Source organism: Cynocephalus volans, chromosome 3 (assembly GCF_027409185.1).
Source record: "Cynocephalus volans isolate mCynVol1 chromosome 3, mCynVol1.pri, whole genome shotgun sequence".
NCBI lineage: Eukaryota > Metazoa > Chordata > Mammalia > Dermoptera > Cynocephalidae > Cynocephalus > Cynocephalus volans.
In genome coordinates, this window is record NC_084462.1 from 145,907,903 (window position 1) to 145,929,933 (window position 22,031).

Genomic DNA, 22,031 nt, shown 5'->3' on the forward strand with positions numbered 1-22,031 from the left:
AAGGCACAGTGTTGCTCTGTTCAACCTCAGCTGGGAATGTGCATGCCAGACAACTCAAATTTTTCACCACTCTGTACACATCCATGAATGACCACAAAAGCACCATGAGTACTGAATTTGGGGTTACAAATAAATTTTAGCAGGTAGGTGAATTCACTAATATGGAATCCATGAATAACGAAAATTGACTTTATGAAGAATTTACACTATTCTTAAATAACTAATGGGTCCATGAAAAAAACACAAAGGAAATTAGAAAATACTTACAGACAAAAAAAAAAAAAAAAAACATACAACATACCAAAAATTATGGAATACAATGAAAGTGATGCTCAGAGAAAAATTTATAGCAGTAGAGACCTATGTTAAAAGAAAAAAGTCTCAAATCAATAACAACTCTACACCCAAAGAAACTAGAAAAAGAGGAGCAAACTACATCCAAAGCTAGCAATAGCAGGGAAATAATAAAATGATTAGAGTGGAGAAAAGTGAAAAAGAGAATAGAAAAAACAATAAAAAGGGCCGGCCTGTGGCTCACTCGGGAGAGTGCGGTGCTGATAACACCAAGGCCACGGGTTCGGATCCCATATAGGGATGGCTGACAACACCAAATCAAGGGTTAAGATCCCTTTACCGGTCATCTTTAAAAAAAAAAAAAAGAAAAGAATACCAATAAAAAGAATTAACAAAACCAAAAGTTGTTTCTTTGAAAAGATCAACAAAATAATGAAACTTTAGACTGACTGACAAAAAAAAAAAAGGGAGAAGATACAAATAAGTAAAAGCAGAAATGAAAGTGGGGACATTATTATTGCTCTTACACCACTTCTTGGCCTTTTAGCTAAGATCAAGTATAGTATTATTGATCTTACAGAAATAAAAAGGAATATAAGAGACAACTATGAATAATTGTGTGCCAAATTAGATAATGTAGATGAAATGGACGAATTCCCAGAAATACACAAATAACTAAAACTGAGTTATGAAGAAATGGAAAGTATGAACAGATTTATAACAAGCAAAGAGATTGAATCAGTATTCAAAAGCCTCCCAACAAAGAAAAATCTAGGAGCTGATGGTTTCACTCATGAATTCCACCAAATATTTAAAGAAGACTGAACATCAAGGGCCAGCCCGTGGCTCACTTGGGAGAGTGTGGTGCTGATAACACCAAGGCCCCAGGTTCAGATCCCCATATAGGGATGGCCGGTTTGCTTTCTTCAGAGAGCATGGTGCTGACAACACCAAATCAAGGGTTAAGATCCCCTTACTGGTCATCTTTTTTTTAAAAAAAAGAAAAGAAAAGAAAAAGAGTAAACACCTGTCCTTCTCAAATTCTTACAAAAAACAGGAGAGAAAGGAATACTTCCTTACTCATTCTATGAAAATAGTATTACCCTGATACCAAAACCAGACAAAGACATCACAAGAAAATTACATACCAATATTCCTTATGAATACTGATGCAAAAATTCACTACAAAATATTAACAAACCAAATTCAGCAGCATATTAAAATGATTATACACCACAACCAAGTGGGACTTACCCCAGGAACGCAAGGGTGGTTCAACGAAGAAAATCAATCAATGTAATACACCACAATAGTAAAACAAAGGAGAAATATACATAATCATTTTAATTGATGCAGAAAAAGCATTTGCCGAAATCCAGTACCCCTTCATAGTAAAAACACTCAAAAAACTAGGAATAGAAGGGAACTTCCTCAACATGATAAAGGGCATTTATGAAATATCTACAGATAACATCACACTCGGTGGCAAAAGACTAAAAACTTTCCCCCAAAGATTAGGAACAAGACAAAGATACCTACCTCTTGTCACTACTATCTAACATTGTACTGGAAGTTCTAGCCAGAGCAATTAGGCAAGAAAAAGAAATTAAAGACATCTAAATCAGCAAGGAAGAAGTAAAACTATCTCTATTTACAGTTGATGTGATCCTAAAAATAGAAAATCCCAAAAAATCCACATACACACATACACACAAAACTATTAGAGTTAATAAATGAAATAAGCAATGTTTCAGAGTAAAAGATCAACATGTAAAATCAGTTGTGTTTCTATATACGAGCAAGAAACAATCTGAAAAGGAAATTAAGAAAACTATTCCAGGGCTGGCCAGTTGGATTGCTTGGTTAGATAGAGCATGGTGCTAATACCACCAAGGTCAAGGGTCTGGACTCCCTTACCAGCAGGCCACCAAAAACAAAATAAAAAAAAGAAAACAATTCCATTTACAATACCATCCCAAAGAAAAAAAAACACCTAGAAATTAAAGATCTAATTAATAGAAAGACATCCCATGTTCATGGATTAAAAGACTTAATGTTGTTAAGATGGCACTACTACCCAAAAATGACCTACAGATTCAATGTAATCCCTATCAAAGTTCTAACTGCCTTTTTGCTAATATGGAAAAACTGATCCTCAAGTTCATATAGAATTGCAAGAAGCTCTGACTATCCAAAATACTGAAAAAGAAGAATAATGTTGGAGAAGTCACACTTTCCAAATTTTTTTTTTTTTAAAGATGACTGGTAAGGGGATCTTAACCCTTCACTTGGTGTTGTCAGCACCACGCTCTCCCAAGTAAGCTAACCAAGTGAGCTATATAGGGATCTGAACCCATAGCCTTAGTGCTATCAGAACCACACTCTCCCAAGTGAGCCATGGGCAGGCCCACACTTTCCAATTTTTAAAACTTACTACAGTAATCAAGACAGTGTGGTACTGGCATAAAGACAGACACAAAGACCAATAGAATAAAACTGGGAATCCAAAAATAAATGCATGTATCTATTGCTAATATATTTTCAACATGAGCACCAAGAACATTCAAGGGGGAAAGAACAACCTCTTTAATAAATGCTATTAGGACATCTGAATATCTACACACAAAAGAATGAAGTTGTCTCCTACTTCACACCATATACAAAAATTAACTCAAAATGGGTCAATGACATAAATGTAAGAGCTAAAACTATAAAACTCTTAGAAGAAAACATAGGGGTAAATTTTTTGACTATGGAATAGGCAATGGATTCTTAAATATGACACCAAAATGATGTATAACAAAAGAAAAAAATAGATAAACTGGAACTTCATCAAAAATTAAAATATGCAGAGCAAAGGACATTACCAATTAAGTGAAAGGACAACCTACTGAGTGGAAGAAAGTATCTCCAACCCTATATCTAATCATATATCTATGTCTCGTACTTGGAATTTGTAAAGAACTCTTAGAACACAAAAACAAGGAGACAACCCAAGGAAAAGGGGGCAAAGGACTTGAATAGATATTTCTCCAAAGAAGATACACAAATGGCCAACAAGCACATGAAAATATGTTCAATATCTTATTTATAGGGAAAATGTGGGCTAGCCAGTTAGCTTAGTTGATTTGAGTGCAGTGTTATAACACCAGGGTCAAGGGTTCAGATCCCCCTACCAGCCGGCCATCAATAAAAAATAAACAACAATAACAAAACAACAAATTCAGAGCCACAATAAGACAAAAAAAAAAAAAGCCAGAATGGGGTACCACTTCACAGTCACTAGGATGGCTATAATAATTTACAAAAAGAAAGGAAAAGTTATTACAAGTCTTGCTGAGAATGTGGAAAAATTGGAACACTTGTACATTGCTGTTAGGAATGTAAGATGATACAGCCACTGTGAAAAGCAGTTTAGTAGTTCTTTGAAACATTAAACAGAATTACCAAATGACCCAGCAATTCCACTCCTAAGTATATACCTAAAAGAAATGAAAACTGGTACTCAAACACATACATGTACACACATGCTTATACCAGTACTATTCACAATAGCCAAAAGGTGGACATAGTCCATATGTCCATCAACAGATGAATGGGTAAACTAATTGTAGTATATACATACAATGGAATAGTACTCAACATAAAACGAATGAAGTACTGATAGGTGCTACAACGTGGATGAACCTCAAAAACATTACACTAAGTGCACGAAGCCAGACACAAAAGGCCACATACCGTATGACTCTGTTGATATGAAATACCCAGAATAGTTAAATACACAGACTCACACACAGAGTGACGGTTGCCGGGGGATGGGGGAGGGAGGAATAACGAGCAACTGCTTAATGGGTATGACGTTTCCCTTTGGAGTGATAAAAGTGTTTTGGAACTAGATGGTTGCACAACACTAATTGGAGCTGAATTGTTCACTTCAAAATGATTGATTTTATGTTATGTGAATTAAACCTCAATTTTAAATAAGATTTTTTTAAGATTAAAGGAAAATAAATATATCCAGAATGTGACCACTTTTCACCATCTCTACCATTATCACCTGCTCTAAGCTACTGGAAATTTTCTCATGCATTATTGTAACAGACTATTTTCTTTTTCTTTCTTTTTTTTTTTTTTTAAAGATGACCGGTAAGGGGATCTTAACCCTTGACTTGGTGTTGTCAGCACCACGCTCACCCAGTGAGCCACAGGCCGGCCCCCACATAACAGACTATTTTCTCTCCCTGCTTCCAACTTTGCTCCTCTGTCTATGATCTATTCTCAACTCCACAGTCAGAGATGATTTCAAAAAGTAAATCAAATCATGTCCATCTCTTGCTCCAAACCTTCCAATGATATTGTCATTTCTTACTTTTCAAATCAATTAGGTTTATTTAGATGGGGAAAAAATAACCTTCCAATGGCTTCACATATCATCTAGAGTAAAAGCCAAAATTTTTTTAACAGCCTAAAAGGTAGGATAACATTTACCCCCTTGCCTTGCCCCTCTGATTTCATCACCTACTATCCTTTCCTCTATTTCCTGCATTCCAGTGGTGTCCTCCTTATTGTCCCTGTGCCTGAAACATATTACCTCTCTTCTCATGGCTTGTTCCCCTGACTCCTTCAGGACCTTCTTTAAATGTCTCTTTTTATCTGTGAGGCCTTCCAGGATTATCCTATTTATAATTACAACCTTCCTCCCCCAGGACTCCCTATGTGCCTTCTCTGCCTTATTTTTCTATATAACTTTTATCTTTGTCATAGGATACATTTATGCACTAAATGTAGATATAGAATATATTATAAATAATTAAAATAATATTATTTATTTTAATTATTGTCTATCTCCCTCCTCAAGAATGTAAATCCCATGGGAGCAGAGACTTAAGTATGTTTCATTCACTGCTGTATTACCAGTGACTACAACAGTGTCTGACACATAGCAGGCAGTCAATTAATACTTGTTGAATGAAGTAAACATAAGCCTTCAGCCACTAGGGATCAGTCCTACAGTATCACATTCATGATATTGTAGAGTCAAAGGCCATAGGTATCATTCACTTCCTGGCATCAAACATGTTAACCTTTAATTCTAAGAAAGTCTGTGGAATCTACCATAATAAATTGCAATCTGAAAATCCTTTTGAGTAAACTTAAGAAATGGAATTTCCAAAGCTTACCTAAACATATTAGGTAAGGATTCTGTAGTTTAAGTTTTTAAAACCAATGTAAACTTTCTAAAACAAAGTAACCCAAGAAATATGAAAACCACTTCATAGAATAGCATATTATGTACCATATTTTCAAAAAGAAAAAAATTAACTCAGTTGGTTAGAGCATAGCCTTGTAACACCAAGGTCAAGGGTTCCGTTCCCCGTACCAGACAGCCCCGCCCCCAAAAAAAGAAAAAAAAAAAAAGTTCAATAGGGATTGTGCGTGTGATTTCTTCATGGTGTTTTCTCTACTGGTAGGCTAATGTAGATTAATATGAGTTCAAACAGGTAAGATAAAAACTCGCCCATATACAATCATTTAATGTACACGTTAATGAGAAAAATGCAAATTAAAACACTTTTCAATCTATTGTTTTGACCTATTTACATCTAATGTCCGTTTAGTACTGTTTCTCTTTCAAACTCTTATATTACAATGAATTTAGTAGCAGAACTGACCACATACAAATTATAATTTAAGATATATTTTATATCACAAACCACAATAAGGGAAGTACTATTTATTATCATACTAGTTGATGTGGTCTTAGAAAATAGGATCCATTTCCCAAATCCTATTTCAGGGAAGGGATTTGTGAGGAAAGAAAGAATAGGGCTACATGTTATAGAATATATCATGTTAGAGCTGTAAGCAGACCACAACTTCCCAGATAACTAAGATGAACAAGAAATTTCTGATTTTCTCTCCAGAAACCAGAGAAGAAACAAAAGAAACTTCGTAAATACAAACTTCCAATTCAATTATTAATGAATTGGAAGTTTCCAATTCATTAATAGTTCTTCATTACCTACTGAAGAATTTATCTCTGGTCTCTTGGATTATCCAGCCCTATCTGTTACAAGGCCCCAGAATACTTCTCTAGTGCCTAATGTGGATTATGTGGAGATTTTTTTTTTTTTAATTCCTATTCAACCCTCCAGGGTGAGAACAAATCTAGTCTGGGATGACAATAATTCTGGAGCTGCCTCGGCACTTGGAAAAGTGAATGGTGAGAGGAGTAGGGCTAATTAAGTCCAGTCATTTTCAAAATGCAAAAGGCATTATAATGGCAGACTCAAATTCTGTTTTTTCCACATTGGCAAATTTAGCAATTCTAAAAGAACCCCAGTTTTTGTTTTTTTTTTAATTTTATTTTGTCGATATACATTGTGGCTGATTATTGCTCCCCATCACCAAAACCTCCCTCCCTTCTCCCTCCCCCCCTCCCCCCCAACAATGTCCTTTCTGTTTGCTTGTCGTATCAACTTCAAATAATTGTGGTTGTTATATCTTCTTCCCCCCCCGTTTTTTTTTTTGTGTGTGTGTGTGTGTGTGTGTGTATGTGTGTGTGAATTTATATATTAATTTTTAGCTCCCACCAATAAGTGAGAACATGTGGTATTTCTCTTTCTGTGCCTGACTTGTTTCAGAGCCCCAGTTTTTTTATAAAAAAGTCAGAACTAGCTGGGCTAGGAAGAACTATCTTTTCCCTCCTCTCCTCTGCTACAGCAATCTAACCAACCTTTCTCTTATTTCTGTTACATATTTGCTGTTTTTTTTTTTTTTTTCTAAATAAAAGATGACAGGTAAGGGGATCTCAACCCTTGGCTTGGTGTTGTCAGCACCACGCTCAGCCAGTGAGCCAACCAGCCATCCCTATATAGGATCCGAACCCATGGCCTTGGTGTTATTAGCACCGCACTCTACCGAGTGAGCCACGGGCTGGCCTCATATTTGCTGTTCTGACCTCCACTTCACTCTCTCTACTTTTTTATATTCCTACCTAACCCAATCTTTTATTTCTGGCCAACACTCTGGTTGGATTTTTTTAAAACCAAAATTCAATTCTAGGCAGATATTAGGAGAAATGAACATGGATTTATTCTTTACTGAAATTTTAACAGATGCAGTAATTTTTATTTAACATACAATTTACTATATACCAGGCACTATTATTCTAAGAGCTTTACAAATATTAACTTATTCAACCATCAGAATAACCTTACGGGGAAGGTACCCTAATTTCCCTCATTTTATAGATTTAACTGAGGCACAGAGGTGTCAAGTGATTGCGCAAGACCAACCAAGTATCAAGTTACGTATCTGGAACTCATACACAGGAAATCTGATTCCTGAGTTTGGGCTCTTAACTACTACACCATGCTGCACTTCACGGAGAAAGTTGTTCAAAGTGTGTCACTTGTTTAATTTCTTGTATCCTTAGGATCAAGCAGCATATCACTCAAATTGTTTTTTATTTAAGTTTTTCTTAGAATGGAGGCTAGGTACAAATTCCACTTAAAAAGAGAAGTGAAAAAAAAAAAAGAAAAGTGAAAGAGATCTTAAAGATATTAATTCCACCCCCCCTCTCTTCACAGATAAAGAAACAGACCCAGGGGTGCTAAATAACATTTAGTATTATGTCATAGTGAACTATCCTAATGCTCTTTCCAATTTAGCATGTTTCTCACTTTACACTTTAACACTACACAAATAGGTAATAATTTTGTTTGGCAGGGGTTCCTGGTTTCTATTTTTTTTTTTTTTTTTTTCAGAGACTGTTGAGCTTTATCTGCTGACTTTATGTATTTCCTCTAATAAGATTTTTTTACTGAATTATATTTTTAGATCTTGTCAAAAAATATGAAAGTAAAAATTTACTAGTCCTTTACATTATTTTCAATTACATAAAAAATTTACCAAACCCAAAACAGATCATATGACATCCTAGGTGCTTTTAATTTTACACCACTATCTAATCCCTTCATTGCACATTCTTTTTTTTTTTTTTTTTTTAAAGATGACCAGTAAGGGGATCTTAACCCTTGGTTTGGTGTTGTCAGCACCACGCTCAGCCAGTGAGCAAACCGGCCATCCCTATATGAGATCCAAACCCATGGCCTTGGTGTTATCAGCACTGCACTCTCCTGAGTGAGCCACGGGCCGGTCCTTCATTGCACATTCTTGATTACAGAAAAAACTTATCTAAACATTTCCTTCGGTTATTCTACCAAGCAGTTTTATTCTTCCTAAAAGGTTTTCCTTAACTATTTATATACATAATCGGAATTATTTTGTATATTGTAGCATTTTCCATTCACACTCATTGATGTTAGTAAAAGAAGTCAATAAAATGATCTGCAATTAAAGCAATCACAGAAACTGTCTTTCACAGAATTTAAAATTTTCAGAGTAACTTAAATATGGGACAATGGCAGGCACCAGAAACAAATTTCTATTTTGGATTCTAGGAATGGATAGTACATATGTAACAACAAATGACACAGATGACATATAAAGATAGACATGCTTTGTCCTCATACACTGCTAGTGGAATGAAAATTGATACAACCTTTCAGGAAAGCATTTTGTCAATATGTAAAAGAGCTCTAATTGCTGGAATACACTGATCCAGCAATCCTTCCCCTAGAATTCTATACTAAGGATATAGAAACATGGGTAAGAATTCACACATAAAAATGTCTACCATAAAATTATTTATATCATACAATAATAAACAAGTCAATATTTATTGATTATAATGTAGTAATTAAAAATTTGGGTTTTTGGAGCTACCTAGACCTGGTTCTCACTGTTTACTACATGCATTTATTGGAACTCTAAAAATGTGTATGACAGAAACCAACATAAATTATCTTTAAAAAAAAAATGAGATGTATTAAAAGGATACAAAGTATCTCAGAGAACCCTGAAGTGAATGAGGCTAAGTTTGGAGAAGAAACTGGAACTATAACCTGGACAGTTACAGAACTGTCTCTTCTTTCTACATATTCACTTCATTTCTCTTCTACAGACCAGCTTCTCTGCTCTTCAGTCCATATGGCAGATGAAGGCTTCCAAATTGACTACTTCTTCCTTGAAGAAACCAGCCCAGACTCTGTACCTATTCTCAACATGTAGAGAAGATATAGCTGCCCTACTGGCAGGAGAGCTTTTAGAGGGCTGTAGACTACGCAGAACTCCCCAGAAGGTGTCTACTTCTTCAGTTGTAAAACCATGGGATAATCACATAATCTCTTTGCATATTGGTTTCCTCATCTACATTAATGACATTCCTATAGTTTAAAAAGTATTTTGCAAGAATATAAAAATCTTTCACTCATTAAAAATGTTTTCTAGGGGCCGGCCTGTGGCTCACTAGGGACAGTGTGGTGCTAATAATACCAAGGCCCTGGGTTCGGATCCCATATAGGGATGGCCGGTTAGTTCACTGGCTGAGCGTGGTGCTGACAACACCAAGTCGAGGGTTAAGATCCCCTTACTGGTCATCTTTAAAAAAAAAAAAAATGTTTTCTAGGACTTTTTACTGATGGGAAAATTTATGACATAATGTATTAGTCAGGGTTCTCCAAAGGAACAGAACCAAGAGGATGTATATGTATTTATTTTAACAAATTGGCTTAGACAATTGTGGAGGCAAGTTCACAATCTGCAGGGGAGGCCAACAGGCTGGAGACCCAGAGAAGAGCTGTTTTAGGTCAAGTGTGAAGGCAGTCTGCTGGTAGAATTCCCTCTTCCTTGGTGGAGGTCAGTCTTTTATTTTTTTAAGACCTTAAACTAATTGGATAAGGCCCACCCACATTATGGAGGGAAATCTGCTTTACTCAAAGTCTACTGATTTAAATGTTAATCTCATCAAAAAATATTTTCACAGAAACATCTAGAATAGTATTTGACCAAATATCTGAGTATCATGGCCTAGCCAAGTTAATACATAAAATTAACCATCACACATAACTTTATTCATCACACATAACATTAAATAAAAAACAAACTCCATATACAATATGGTCTCAGTTATTTTCAAATTGTAAGGAAATTAACATCAGCTTTTTCTTATTCTTTTTATTTTCCAAGCCTTCTATAAATTTCAGTATTTATCTTGCACATCCTCTCAGCAGAATTTAACCAGTTTTCCCCTCTAGAAACACCCACTCTCTTACTTTCACTTCTAGTTTCCCTCTACAGCATATTCTTTTTATATTGCCCAGTCTACACGCCGCTCTTCTGAAAACTTCCCCACCTACACCAGCAGTGTGGCCCTAAAGACACGCTCATACTGTTTGATCCTGCTCTCTTGGCCACAGCTATTTAGATGAAGCATAGACATTTGGCCCTGCAGAAGCAAATCCACTGGTTGGGCTGAGCTGAACAGATTCCTTTTTCTAAAAGTAATTTGAAATGAAGTCAGAAGGACAGTCTCTGCTGTGTGCATGAATTTGTAAATGATATACAACTAGGGGTGAGGTAGACATGTGCAACTAATATTAAGTTGGATTCCTTTCTCAAAGCAAGAAACAGTTCAAATATCACCATTCTAAATATCACACAAAATCTAGAAACTATGAAAGAAAAGATTGATTAAAAGGAAAAATTTCTGCTTGACAGAAAACATCATCAATTCGGAAGAAAATTAACAATTTAGGAAAATATATTTCTGAATCACCCCACACACAAAAGGCTAATTTCACCACAAATATAAAGGGCTTCAAAAGCCAATAAGTAGCCCACGAGATACAAAAACATATGTCCGTGTAAAAACTTGTACTCAAGTACTGAGAGCATCATTATTCAAAATAACCAAAAACTGAACCCAAATGCCATCAACTGATGAATGGATAAACAACATGTGATATATCCATCCAATGAAATATTATTCAGCAATAAATAGGAATGAAGTATTGAACATGTGCTACAATATGAATAAAACTTAAAAACATTATGCTAAGTGAAAAAAAGCCTGTCACAATAGACTACATATTGCATACTTCCATTTATATGAAATATTCAGAACAGGCAAATCATTACAGACATAAAGTGGATTAGTGGCTGCCTAGGGAGTGGGGGGAAATAGAGAGTGACTACTATGGGTATAGGTTTTCTTCTGGGGGTGATGAAAACGTTCTAAAGTTGATTGTGATGATGACTGCACAATTCTGTGAATATACTAAAAACCACTGAATTGTATATTTTAAATGGGTGAATTGAATGGTATGTGAAATACATCTCAACAAACTATTGTATATTAAAAAACTAAAAACAATAAGTAGACGTCAGAGAATTTCTGTTTCTGCCTATAAAGGATTAACTGTTGTAAGGAAAGCCTTTCCACTGCAAACAACCACAAAACAACAAATAGATAAAACAACTGTTTTTAGATATTGGTGAATAAGTAGCATACAACTGAGATTCATGAAAAAAGGGAAACAAATTACTTGAGCCCTATGATGGCCCTAGCTTGTTGCTGGAGACATTTTCCAGGCTGTAGCACAGGGGAAGAAACCAAAACAGAGTCCGGCAATCTCACTGAATTAAAGGGAGAGAGACTGGCATTCCCAGAGGACAAAGAGGCTAAAATTTGCAGGACAGAATACTGGAGAAAGGAATCTACACAGAGAATGAGCTCTGGAGATCTGTGGAGGGAACTCTGCAAATTGTTGGCTAAGTACTAATCTAGGCATGCATGGTAAGAAAGTCTACCAGGCTGGGGAAAAAAATACTAGAAAGTAGTAGGACAAACAATTCCCAAAGCTCACATAAGGTTGGAATTGCTTTCCCACTAGGCAGAGTGAAGAGGAAATTGGTGGAGTGGTTAGAAGGTTATTGCTTAAATAGTGAGGCTTAATTAGCTCTAGATTATGGTTATTCTGGACCCATCCTAACAAGCATAAAAGGATTAAACTGACAAGTAATTTAGCTACACTCCTGTACAAAGTTCAACACTACTTAAAGGAATACAACAAAATCCAAAACCCTATAAAACTTACCAAGCAAAAAGCAAGAAAATATAATTCATAACCAGGAGAACTATTAGGAACACACAAAGATGACAGACGATGTAATTAGTAGATATGAACCTTAAAAAAGCTATTTAAAATCTTATAAACTTACTCAAGAATGTAAAGGAAAACAGGAACATAATGAGCTGAAAAATGGAAGACTTAAAATCCCAAATAGAATGTCTAGATACAAAATATACAGTATCTGAAATTACATCCCATCCTACTTAATGAAATTACCAGAAAATTAGACATTGCAGAAGAGATCACTGAACTTGAAGCCACAGCAATAGAATCTATCCAAGCCTAAACAGTTAGCTCAGTTGACTAGAGTGCCACCTTGTAACACCAAGGTCAAGGGTTCAGATCCTTGGGCCGGTCAGCCACAAAGAAAAAAAAAAAAGAAATTATCCAAAAGGTACCATGCAAAAGGAAGCACAGAGGGAAAAACTCTGCAAAAAAACAAAAAGAACAGAATATCAGTGACCTGTGAATAAACAGTCTAATGCACATTAAATTGGAATTCCAGAAGAAGGGGATGGGGAAGGATAGAGGAGAGAAAGAAAATGTCTAGAAATAATGCTGAACATCTTCCAAATATGATGAAAACTACAAACCTACAGATCTAATATCCATGAACCCAAGCAGAAGAAATATAAAAAAAAAAAAAAAATCACAGTAAGGCACACATCATTTTCAAATTGCTCAAAACTAATGACATAGAAAATATCTTAAAAAGCAACCAGGGCTGGCCAGGGCAGGTAAGAATTAAGCAGACATCTTGACAAAAAAAAACCATGCAAGCCAAAAGGCAATGAAGCAACATATTTAATGTGGGGGGGGTGGGGGGGGGGGACTATCAACCTAGAATTCTGTATCTCATGTAACTACTTTTCCAAATTGAAGTCAAAATATTTTTCAAAGAAAAAAAGCTAAGAAAATATCATTACCAGCAGATCTACACTATGAAAAATACATGAAAAGACACTCTTTAGGCAGAAAAAGAATTCTACCAATTCCAAAACTATGTTAGCACATTCTATATCACATATTGGAACATTATACAAAAATCAAAATAATAATAATTTATTATGAGTTTTATAACATATGTAGAGGGAAATGAATGACAATAACAATACAAAGGAGGGTAGAGGGAATAGTGGAAGTATAGTGTTGCAAGGTTCTTACGCCATACTCAAAGTGGTATATTATTTGAAGGTGAAGTAACCACTAAAAAAAAAGAGAGATGCGATGAAAAAAAAATCAGTAAGCAAAATACCAACAACCTAATAGCAAAAAATGGAGAAAAGCTTTGAATAGAAAAAGAAACATAAATGGCCAATAAACCTAAGTAAAGCTCTTCAACTCTACTGATAAGAGAAATTAAATACAATGTTAAAATTATTTTGGTCAAAGATCAATAAGTTTGATAATATATGGCAATAGCGAGAGTGCAGGAAACCAGGTACTCTCATATATTGCTGGTATGAATGTAAATCAGTACAATCTTTATGAAGGGCAACTTTGCATTATCTGTTAAAATTCAAATGCATGTACTCTTTGACACAGTAATATAAACAAACAGTCATTGTGTCATTATACTAGCAAATGACTTGAAATCTGAAGATACTGGACTAGTCGATTTTTTAAAGTATGCTACATTAACATATTGGAACATCATACAAATGTGAACAAATTGGACAGATCTCTTTATAAACTATAGAATGAATTAATATGGGGAAGCAATATAATACATTAGTATTATATCATTTTACAGCTAAACTACCAGAGTTCGAATGCAGGCTCTGCCATGTATGCACTTGCTGAGTAATCTTAGGCAAGTTACTTAACCTTCCTCTGCCTCACTTTCTTCTTCTGCACACTAGTGATAATACTCATTGAATTTTATGGGGATTAAAAGAGATGTAAGTCATGTGAGGCATTTTTAAACATGGCAAGCACATAATCAGTATCCATTAATTATTGGGTAAAAGAAAAGAAAAAACCTTCACAATGTATTTGTGAGTGAAAAAAACAAGATCCAGAACAGTACAGTATGTTGCCATTTGTATGAAAAATCAACTATATAAACATATGTCTACAAAAGTAAATACTGTCTCTGGAAAACTAAACGAAAAAGTATAACAATAAATCCTCTGGAAAAGAAATCCTAGTAGCAGTGGGACAGAGAAAAAAGAAATATGTACTGTCCTCTTCATATTTTTATGTAAATTTTGAATTTTGTACAATTACCCATTCAAATAAACAAATAACTGTACAATTAATTTTAAATCATGTATTAGTAATAAGCACTTATAAAATCAGAAAAATGTGAATTTCAAACACAAGTATGATGCTAGGTGAAAAAGGAGCAAACCAATTCAGTTTTTTTTTTTTTTTTAAAGGTGACCAGTAAGGGGATCTTAACCCTTGACTTGGTGTTGTCAGCACCACGCTCAGCCAGTGAGCGAACTGGCCATCCGTATACAGGATCCGAACCCGCAGCTTCGGTGCTACCAGCACCACACTCTCCCGAGTGAGCCACGGGCCAGCCCCCAATTCAGTTTTTTAATAAACTGTGTTTCTTCCCAGAATTACCACACTGATCAGTTTCCCTTAGACCTTGCAGCTTCCTCTGGTCTTTGCTATTTGTGACCTCTTTTGTTACTCTTACTGCTTGCCTTTCTTTTTTTTTATCTTTTCGTGACCTCACAGATACCTTCCTCTATTATCTACAATAAACTATATTTTAATATAATACTTATGTGCTTTTCTTTTCCAAAGCTCTTCTGTTTACTGAATTTTTATTTAGGTAAATGGAGGAAAAGTATGATAAATCAGCAATTGATTTCAGTCAACATCTCAATATATATGTTAAAACAAATATTTGTGGGTATTGCATATGTATATACATATACAAACACAAATTATCTTCTCAAGGCGTATAAAAGCTGTTCTTGTATTTTAACCACACAATTATATCTATTTCAAAAATGGTATTTATAAAAAATAATTAAAAAAACAAAAAATGGTATTTATTATTGCAAAGATACTTTAAAAAGCACACAAAGTACGATTTGAAATGAGTTCTCTGTGCAAGCTCTTGAGTCAGTCTGCATTTAAATCCAGCCTCTGCTGGATTATTAGTTGTGTTACTTTGAGTAAGTGATATAACCTCCCTGTACCTGTTTTCTCATCTGTAAACTTGTATTAATAATAGGACCAAATATTGAGATGTTATAAGAGTAGACTTAATGAGGTAATAGACATTTCAAACAATGTCTGACCCATAGTGCTTAATAAATATGAATAATGTTAATAATATTATGTAACTACTACTTCTATTATTATTATAAAAAGTAGTGAAAGCACATGTAGTGAAAGACTAGTTGCTAATAGGTTTGTCTATAAAGTGTGTGGTAACACTAATTTTCTTAAAATGGAATTCATCTATTTCGGATCCCCATACTGGCCAGTCACCAAAAAAAAAAAAAAAACGGAAATTCATCTAAAGCCTTCTCAATATTATTAAATCAAGTATATAATTAAGACTCATTATATGCAATATTATTTTTAAATTTTTAATTTTTACTTCTGAAAGGACATGCAAATATAAATTCTTTATTTTTTATTTTAGATTATTCTTCAAAAGACTATGTTCTTAATATGTGATGTTCCTTATTTCTTAATACTTTCCCAGTTCAAGCTACAAAAAATTCCAGTGAATAATATGAGAACAAAAATCATTATCCTGGCCAATGGGTCTCAAATTATTTAATCCCTAAAGAAATGCCATAACATTTTCTATCTTGTGTCATCATAAAATATATATTTAAAACCTCTTCAAGTAACTGCTTGGAGCTATACTATTCCAGTCTCCCTTTCTGTATTATAACATACCTTAAAAGATTCAAAGAGTAGAACCACAAAAGAGCTGAGACGGCAATCTCGGAGAAATATAAAATATATTCTAAGGATCAAGGGTTAAATTTGGGGGCCGGCCCATGGCTCACTTTGGGAGAGTGTGGTGCTGATGACACCAAGGCCACAGGTTCCGATCCCTATATAGAAATGGCTGGTTAACTCACTTGGGAGAGTGTGGTGCTGACAACACTAAGTCAGGGGTTAAGATCCCCTTACTGGTCATCTTTAAAAAAAAAAAAAGTTAAATTTGGGACACTTACTTGAGTAAAATGCAATGCCCCTCACTTATCTAATGGATCAGAATCTCTGTGAGTAAGGTGCAGAACCCCCCAGGTGATTTTTTTGTATACTGTCATTTTAAGAATAAGTGAGGAATAATGGAAAAGAAAGGGTTGATTGAAAAGGTTCCATGTAGGAGGTGAATCTTAAGCAAACTTCAACGAAAGCAGGAACACTAAGTGGTAGGGAAGAGGGAAGTAGTCACTGCAAAGTCACATACCAAAGGGAGGGTACGTGAGGTAACTCCGTTTTGACAGACTGTTTGGCATCCTATGCATAAAGAAGTAACCATACCTGTTCCAAGTAAGCAGTTGGGACACAGGAGATGGACAGGACCGTCAACCAAAACTGATGTTAATTAGAAAAACACCAGGCTTTCATTGTTTAATTCTCTACCTAGTTTCTAATATTTTTTTTTCACTATCCACTCTGGAAATACAAACCTCCAATAATAATTGACAGAGAAGAGGACCAAAACAACTTAAGCAAAGGAAGGTACTTTTGTTCTCAATATATAACAAGGAACTTTTAAAAAGTAAAAAGGTAAAAAAGGCATTTTGATTTTTGTATCGGATTATTACAGTCAAACTTCATAATGATAGAACTTTTATGAAAGGGAGCCCTTCTTTCAAGACAGCCAACAAAAACTAAACAATTATGCAAATTTAAAAATTTATCAAAATTCAGAGTGAAAAAATATAAAATAAGAAATTTAAGGGCTGGCCCGTGGCTCACATGGGAGAGTGTGGTGCTGACGACACCAAGCCAAGAGTTAAGACCCCCTCACTGGTCATCTTTAAAAAAAAAAAAAAAAAAAAAGGAAATTTAAGCGGCTGGCCTGTGGCTCACTTGGGACACTGTGGTACTGATAACACCAAGGTCACAGATTCAGATCCCCACACCAGTCAGCTGCCAAAAAATAATATTTTTTTTAAAAAAAGAAATTTAAACCATTACAAGATACATTTAAATATGATTGGTTAGTTTCCACATCTGTAAAATGACAAGTTTGAGTCTAGGTGATTTCTAACACTCTGTCTAGTTCAAATTCTAAAACTGTATGATATACAAATTCCTTAAACTTTGAATTAAATATATTAGGTTGTTAGGGGTGGCCAGTAAGGTCAGTTGGTTGAAGCGCAGTGTTATCACACTAAGGTCAAGGGTTCGAATCCCCATACTGGCCAGCAGCCACAAAAAAAAAAAAAAGGTTAAAAAATATATATATTAATTAGTTTGTTTAAAAACTGTAAGTTTATTCTGATAATTCAACTATCACTGAAATGTTAGCATACTGATAGCTGCATCCTATAAACAATTCAGCAGTACTGTTTTCAGACTTCCTGTTAGCATGTGTCCTGAATAAATGAAGAGCAAAAATAACTATTCTTTCTTAAACTGCTAATAATGGCATACAACTCATTGAGGAGGCATTGTAAAAGGACCTATTGTTATAGAATCCTAAAAGTCTCATGAAAGTAAGAGCAACACTATCAGCTATCCAGTAAATATCATGCCAAACATAGCTCACTGACAATCAAATTCTAAAATATTCAGATTAAATGAAAAATTCGAGATATTTATCATACAAAATAGGCAGCACTCCTTTACAATCTGAATATCACTGCACATCTCCTTTCGTTAAATAGGAAAAAACTTTCCATGGTACCTTCCCTTCTAAATCTGCCATTCTTACTAAGCACATCACATATTTCCATGTTACTGTAAGAAAGAAGCACTACACAGAGTTACCCATGAGGACAAGATTTTACCTATACGGAAATTAAATGTGGGATAAGTAAACTTATCATAATGTAGTTTTACACAGAATGTGTATTTCTCAACGTAAGACGACTTTGTGCAGTAAAGGGAAAAAAAAAAGAAGTCTGATTCCCTCGATTCTCCGTAATTGCGCACTTTATTCTTTTTTTATTATTACTATTTTTTTAAATTTTATTTTGTCGATATACATTGTGGCTGATTATTGTTGCCCATCACCAAAACCTCCCTCCCTCCTCCCTCCCCGCACTTTATTCTTAAATTAAGGGACTGGTCTATAGTACTAACAAATCTCCTGATAATTTAAAAGACAGATAAAGCAAGCCCAGCAGTGTAAGAATAAATTTTGCTTCTGTATGAAACATACTTAGTTTTTAAACCTAAGTAACATTTACTGAGAACTAAAAATTGGAAGGACAAAAAAAGTAGGCAAAATGGAAACAATTACCATTAAGAACTCATCCCCGATTTTCAGGCTGACCTGACATATTTGCCATTTTAATAAACCCACTAATCTGATCAAGAACCCTATCTTTAACGTTAATTTTTTTTTTTTTTTTTTTAAAGATGACCGGTAAGGGGATCTTAACCCTTGACTTGGTGTTGTGAGCACCACGCTCAGCCAGTGAGCGAACCGGCCATCCGTATATGGGATCCGAACCCGGGGCCTTGGTGTTATCAGCACCGCACTCTCCCGAGTGAGCCACGGGCCGGCCCTAAGGTTAATTTTTAAACCATGACTTTTTACAATTAATACAGCAATAATACTGCAGTAGTTCAACGAATGATACTACAGATCAGCGATCTAAAAGATAATTAAACTTTTTGAATTTGCTTATAGACACACACAAATTAAAGCAACTCAGCAACCACACCCCTTCAAAAAGAACTCAATAAGCAAATTAGCAACCACACCCCTTCAAAAAGAACTCAGACTGTGCGCCATTAACTCCATAAAGGGCAGCTTTCTTTGCAAACTCATTATTTCATTGCTTGGGACTAGCATGTTTGTTTTGAAATTCTACTACGTTTTTGTAAGATAATGACTTTACCTACGCCTGGAACAGAATCAGTTTTGGGGAACGCACCATATATTAAGTTGCAAGTAAGACTTAGTTACCTAACGATTAATTATAAGTAAAACTCACTTCAACTGTGCATCACAAGAATTAAAACAGCTTAAAAACTCAACAAAAGCCCAGTAATAATGTATTACTTCACGCAAAGTGTTTCCTTTGGGGTCTAAGAAAGGCATTGCTATTAAAATATAACTTAATGGCTAAATTTCTAGGTATCCTTGATGACTTAATTTTTTAAAAGGCAGTCTGTTTGAGGGTACTGTGAAAACCTGTGAAAAGAGAGGTTTGGGAGGGGAACGGCCAAATTAAAACTGTAGAGAGAGAACAGAACTCCAGGTTCTGAAACTCCTCCCGGGCTGAGCGGGGCGAGGCAAGGGGAGCCTTACCTGCCAGCGGCCATAGGTGAGGAGGACCATAGAAACGGGGATGGCGGTGCCAGACATGGCATGGGTGGAAGGCATGCTGTACTCGGAGTTGTAGAAGATCTCCAACTTGACCACGGGCGGCGAGGCGGGCCGCGGCCAGCGGACGATGTCCTTGGTGCACTGGCCCAGGTACATGACTAGCACCCAGATGACCACGAGCCTCCGGCCCACCAGGGGGTCCAGGTTCCAGATCCAGAAGGGGAAGAACATGATGTAAAAGAGTTCGTTGCCCAGCTCTGTGCCGAAGCTGAACAGGTAGTAGAGCGGCCAGTTGCTCACGCAGGCCAGCTCGCCCTCCTCGCCCGTCAGCGAGTTGCGGCGCACGGCGCCCACGCGCCGCGGCGAGGCAGGGCCCACCTCCGCCGCCAGTCCGTTGCGCACGCCGTTGGGGGCGCCGTCGCCGGCCGGCTTGGCCGGGCACTGATTGCGGTCGCTCCCGGGCGGCTGGGGGCCTCCGGGCGCCCGGGGCTGCCGCCCTCGCTGCCGGGTGTCTCCGGGTGGGAGCGCCTTCTCGTCTGCCTTCTCATCCTCCCTCGGGTCCGCGGAGCGTTTCGGCAGCGCTTCCACCCCGCACAGCCGCTGGAAACGGGCCACTTTCTGCGGTTCCTGCAGCCAGCCAGCCAGCTGGGCCAGGCGCTGCCTCAGCGACATGACAACGGGACCCGCAAGGAGGGCGGGCCGGCCCCCGGCGCAGCCCCGAACAGTCCTCGCGCGTCTGGCTAGCGGCAGCTAGAGCGGCAGCGACGCCTGCTCGACCGGCGGGAGTCTACCGAGTGACGGCGCCACAGGCCTCAGTGGCCGCCGCGCGCCCCTCCCTAGCCGCGCGCGCGCGCGCACCGCGCCCCGCCTCCGCCGCGCCCCGAGAGGGGCCGGGTAGCGCCGAGAAGCCCCGAGCGCAGCAGGAGGCGGCTGGGCGCTGAGGCTTAGCGGGCCGCGGCTGTGAAGTCCCCTGACACCCACAGCTAGGCGTCGCGGCACTCGGCAGGCGGGATGTGGAGTGTCCGGCTTCTCCACTTTCAGCCCTCGTTCCTCGCAGGCTGGTGTTGCCGGCTTCCCTCTATCCGAGGTTGAGTTGGAGAGGCCACGATCCTGGTGCCAGCTTCGGTGGTGCCAGTGACCAAGCAGCCGGACTTCCTGCTGGCACAGAGTCAGATGGTGAATGATGAATGAAGGCGAAGTAACCACCATGCACCCGGAAACATTCGACTCAAGTAATTAACAAGTAATTACAGAGCTGTCTCGTGCGGTTCATGTAAGGAAAGCCACGTGCCATTTGACCAGTGGTGGCAAGACTAGATGTAGGTCCCAGAACAATGCCAGGATATACCGTATAATCGGTAAAATGAACAGCTGTAGTCTACAAAAGAAAACCAATCACCTACAGATTCAAAATACTATGTCATTCATCAGATATTTTGGCATACATTAAGGGAGCACAGGTATTCTTGACTTATTTTTAATGAATTCTAATAGCTAGGGGACTTGCACAGAGGAAATGTAATTAATGGCTGAATGCAATATGTATGTAGACTTTTGAGTTTGATAATGTTGACTAACAGGGTTAATTTCCCTGTCTCACAAGTTACAAACCTGGCTTCTAGATAGAACAGTTTGTCTCTGAACTCTACTTCTAGGAAGTTGTTTCAGGTAAGGTGAATGTCTATAATTAAAAATTTGAACTACTTCCAAGAAACAGACTGGAAATTTTCCCATACCCTTAAGTCATTAGAAATATTTTCATTCCCCAGGGAAGATTACTCTCCTCTTCCTATTCTATTTGCTAGGCTGTGGCCATAGAATGAGGAATAATCATCCCTGCCCTCAGGTTGCTTACAGAATAAAGGAGAGATAGAGATAGACAGGACCACCTCTAGAGTACAGAGCAGATGGCAAGAGTAAAATAGAGACATAAGCAACATACACTGGAAAAGGTGAAGGAACAAGTTTGACTAGGGACAGCAAGAAAGGTGTTGAACAAGCAAGATGTGAATAGGTGAAGAAGCCCATCTTAGGAAGAGAAAATGAACAAAGATAGAAGACAGGAATGTGCAAAGACGTGTTTGGTAAATTACTAGCTCATAGAATAGAGTAGGAAGGGTGAGTGGAAATAGGGTTAAGGGCCGGCCCGTGGCTCATTGGGAGAGTGTGGTGCTGACAACACCCAGTCAGGGGTTAAGATCCCCTTACCGGTCATCTTTTAAAAAGAAAATAATCTATGAAAATGTGTTTGTTATATT

General features: G+C 37.2%; 1 protein-coding gene across 1 annotated transcript in view; it reads right to left on the reverse strand.

Moving 5' to 3' along the window:
- The window catches only part of SGPP1 (sphingosine-1-phosphate phosphatase 1), a 39,759-nt gene extending 19,205 nt beyond the window's left edge, over positions 1–20,554 (reverse strand). The window contains exon 1 of the mRNA XM_063091684.1: positions 19,756–20,554. Within this exon, the coding sequence (XP_062947754.1) occupies positions 19,756–20,445 (690 nt within the window). The 5' untranslated portion in view covers positions 20,446–20,554. The remainder of the gene's footprint in view (positions 1–19,755) is intronic.
- Between the last annotated feature and the right edge of the window lie 1,477 nt (positions 20,555–22,031).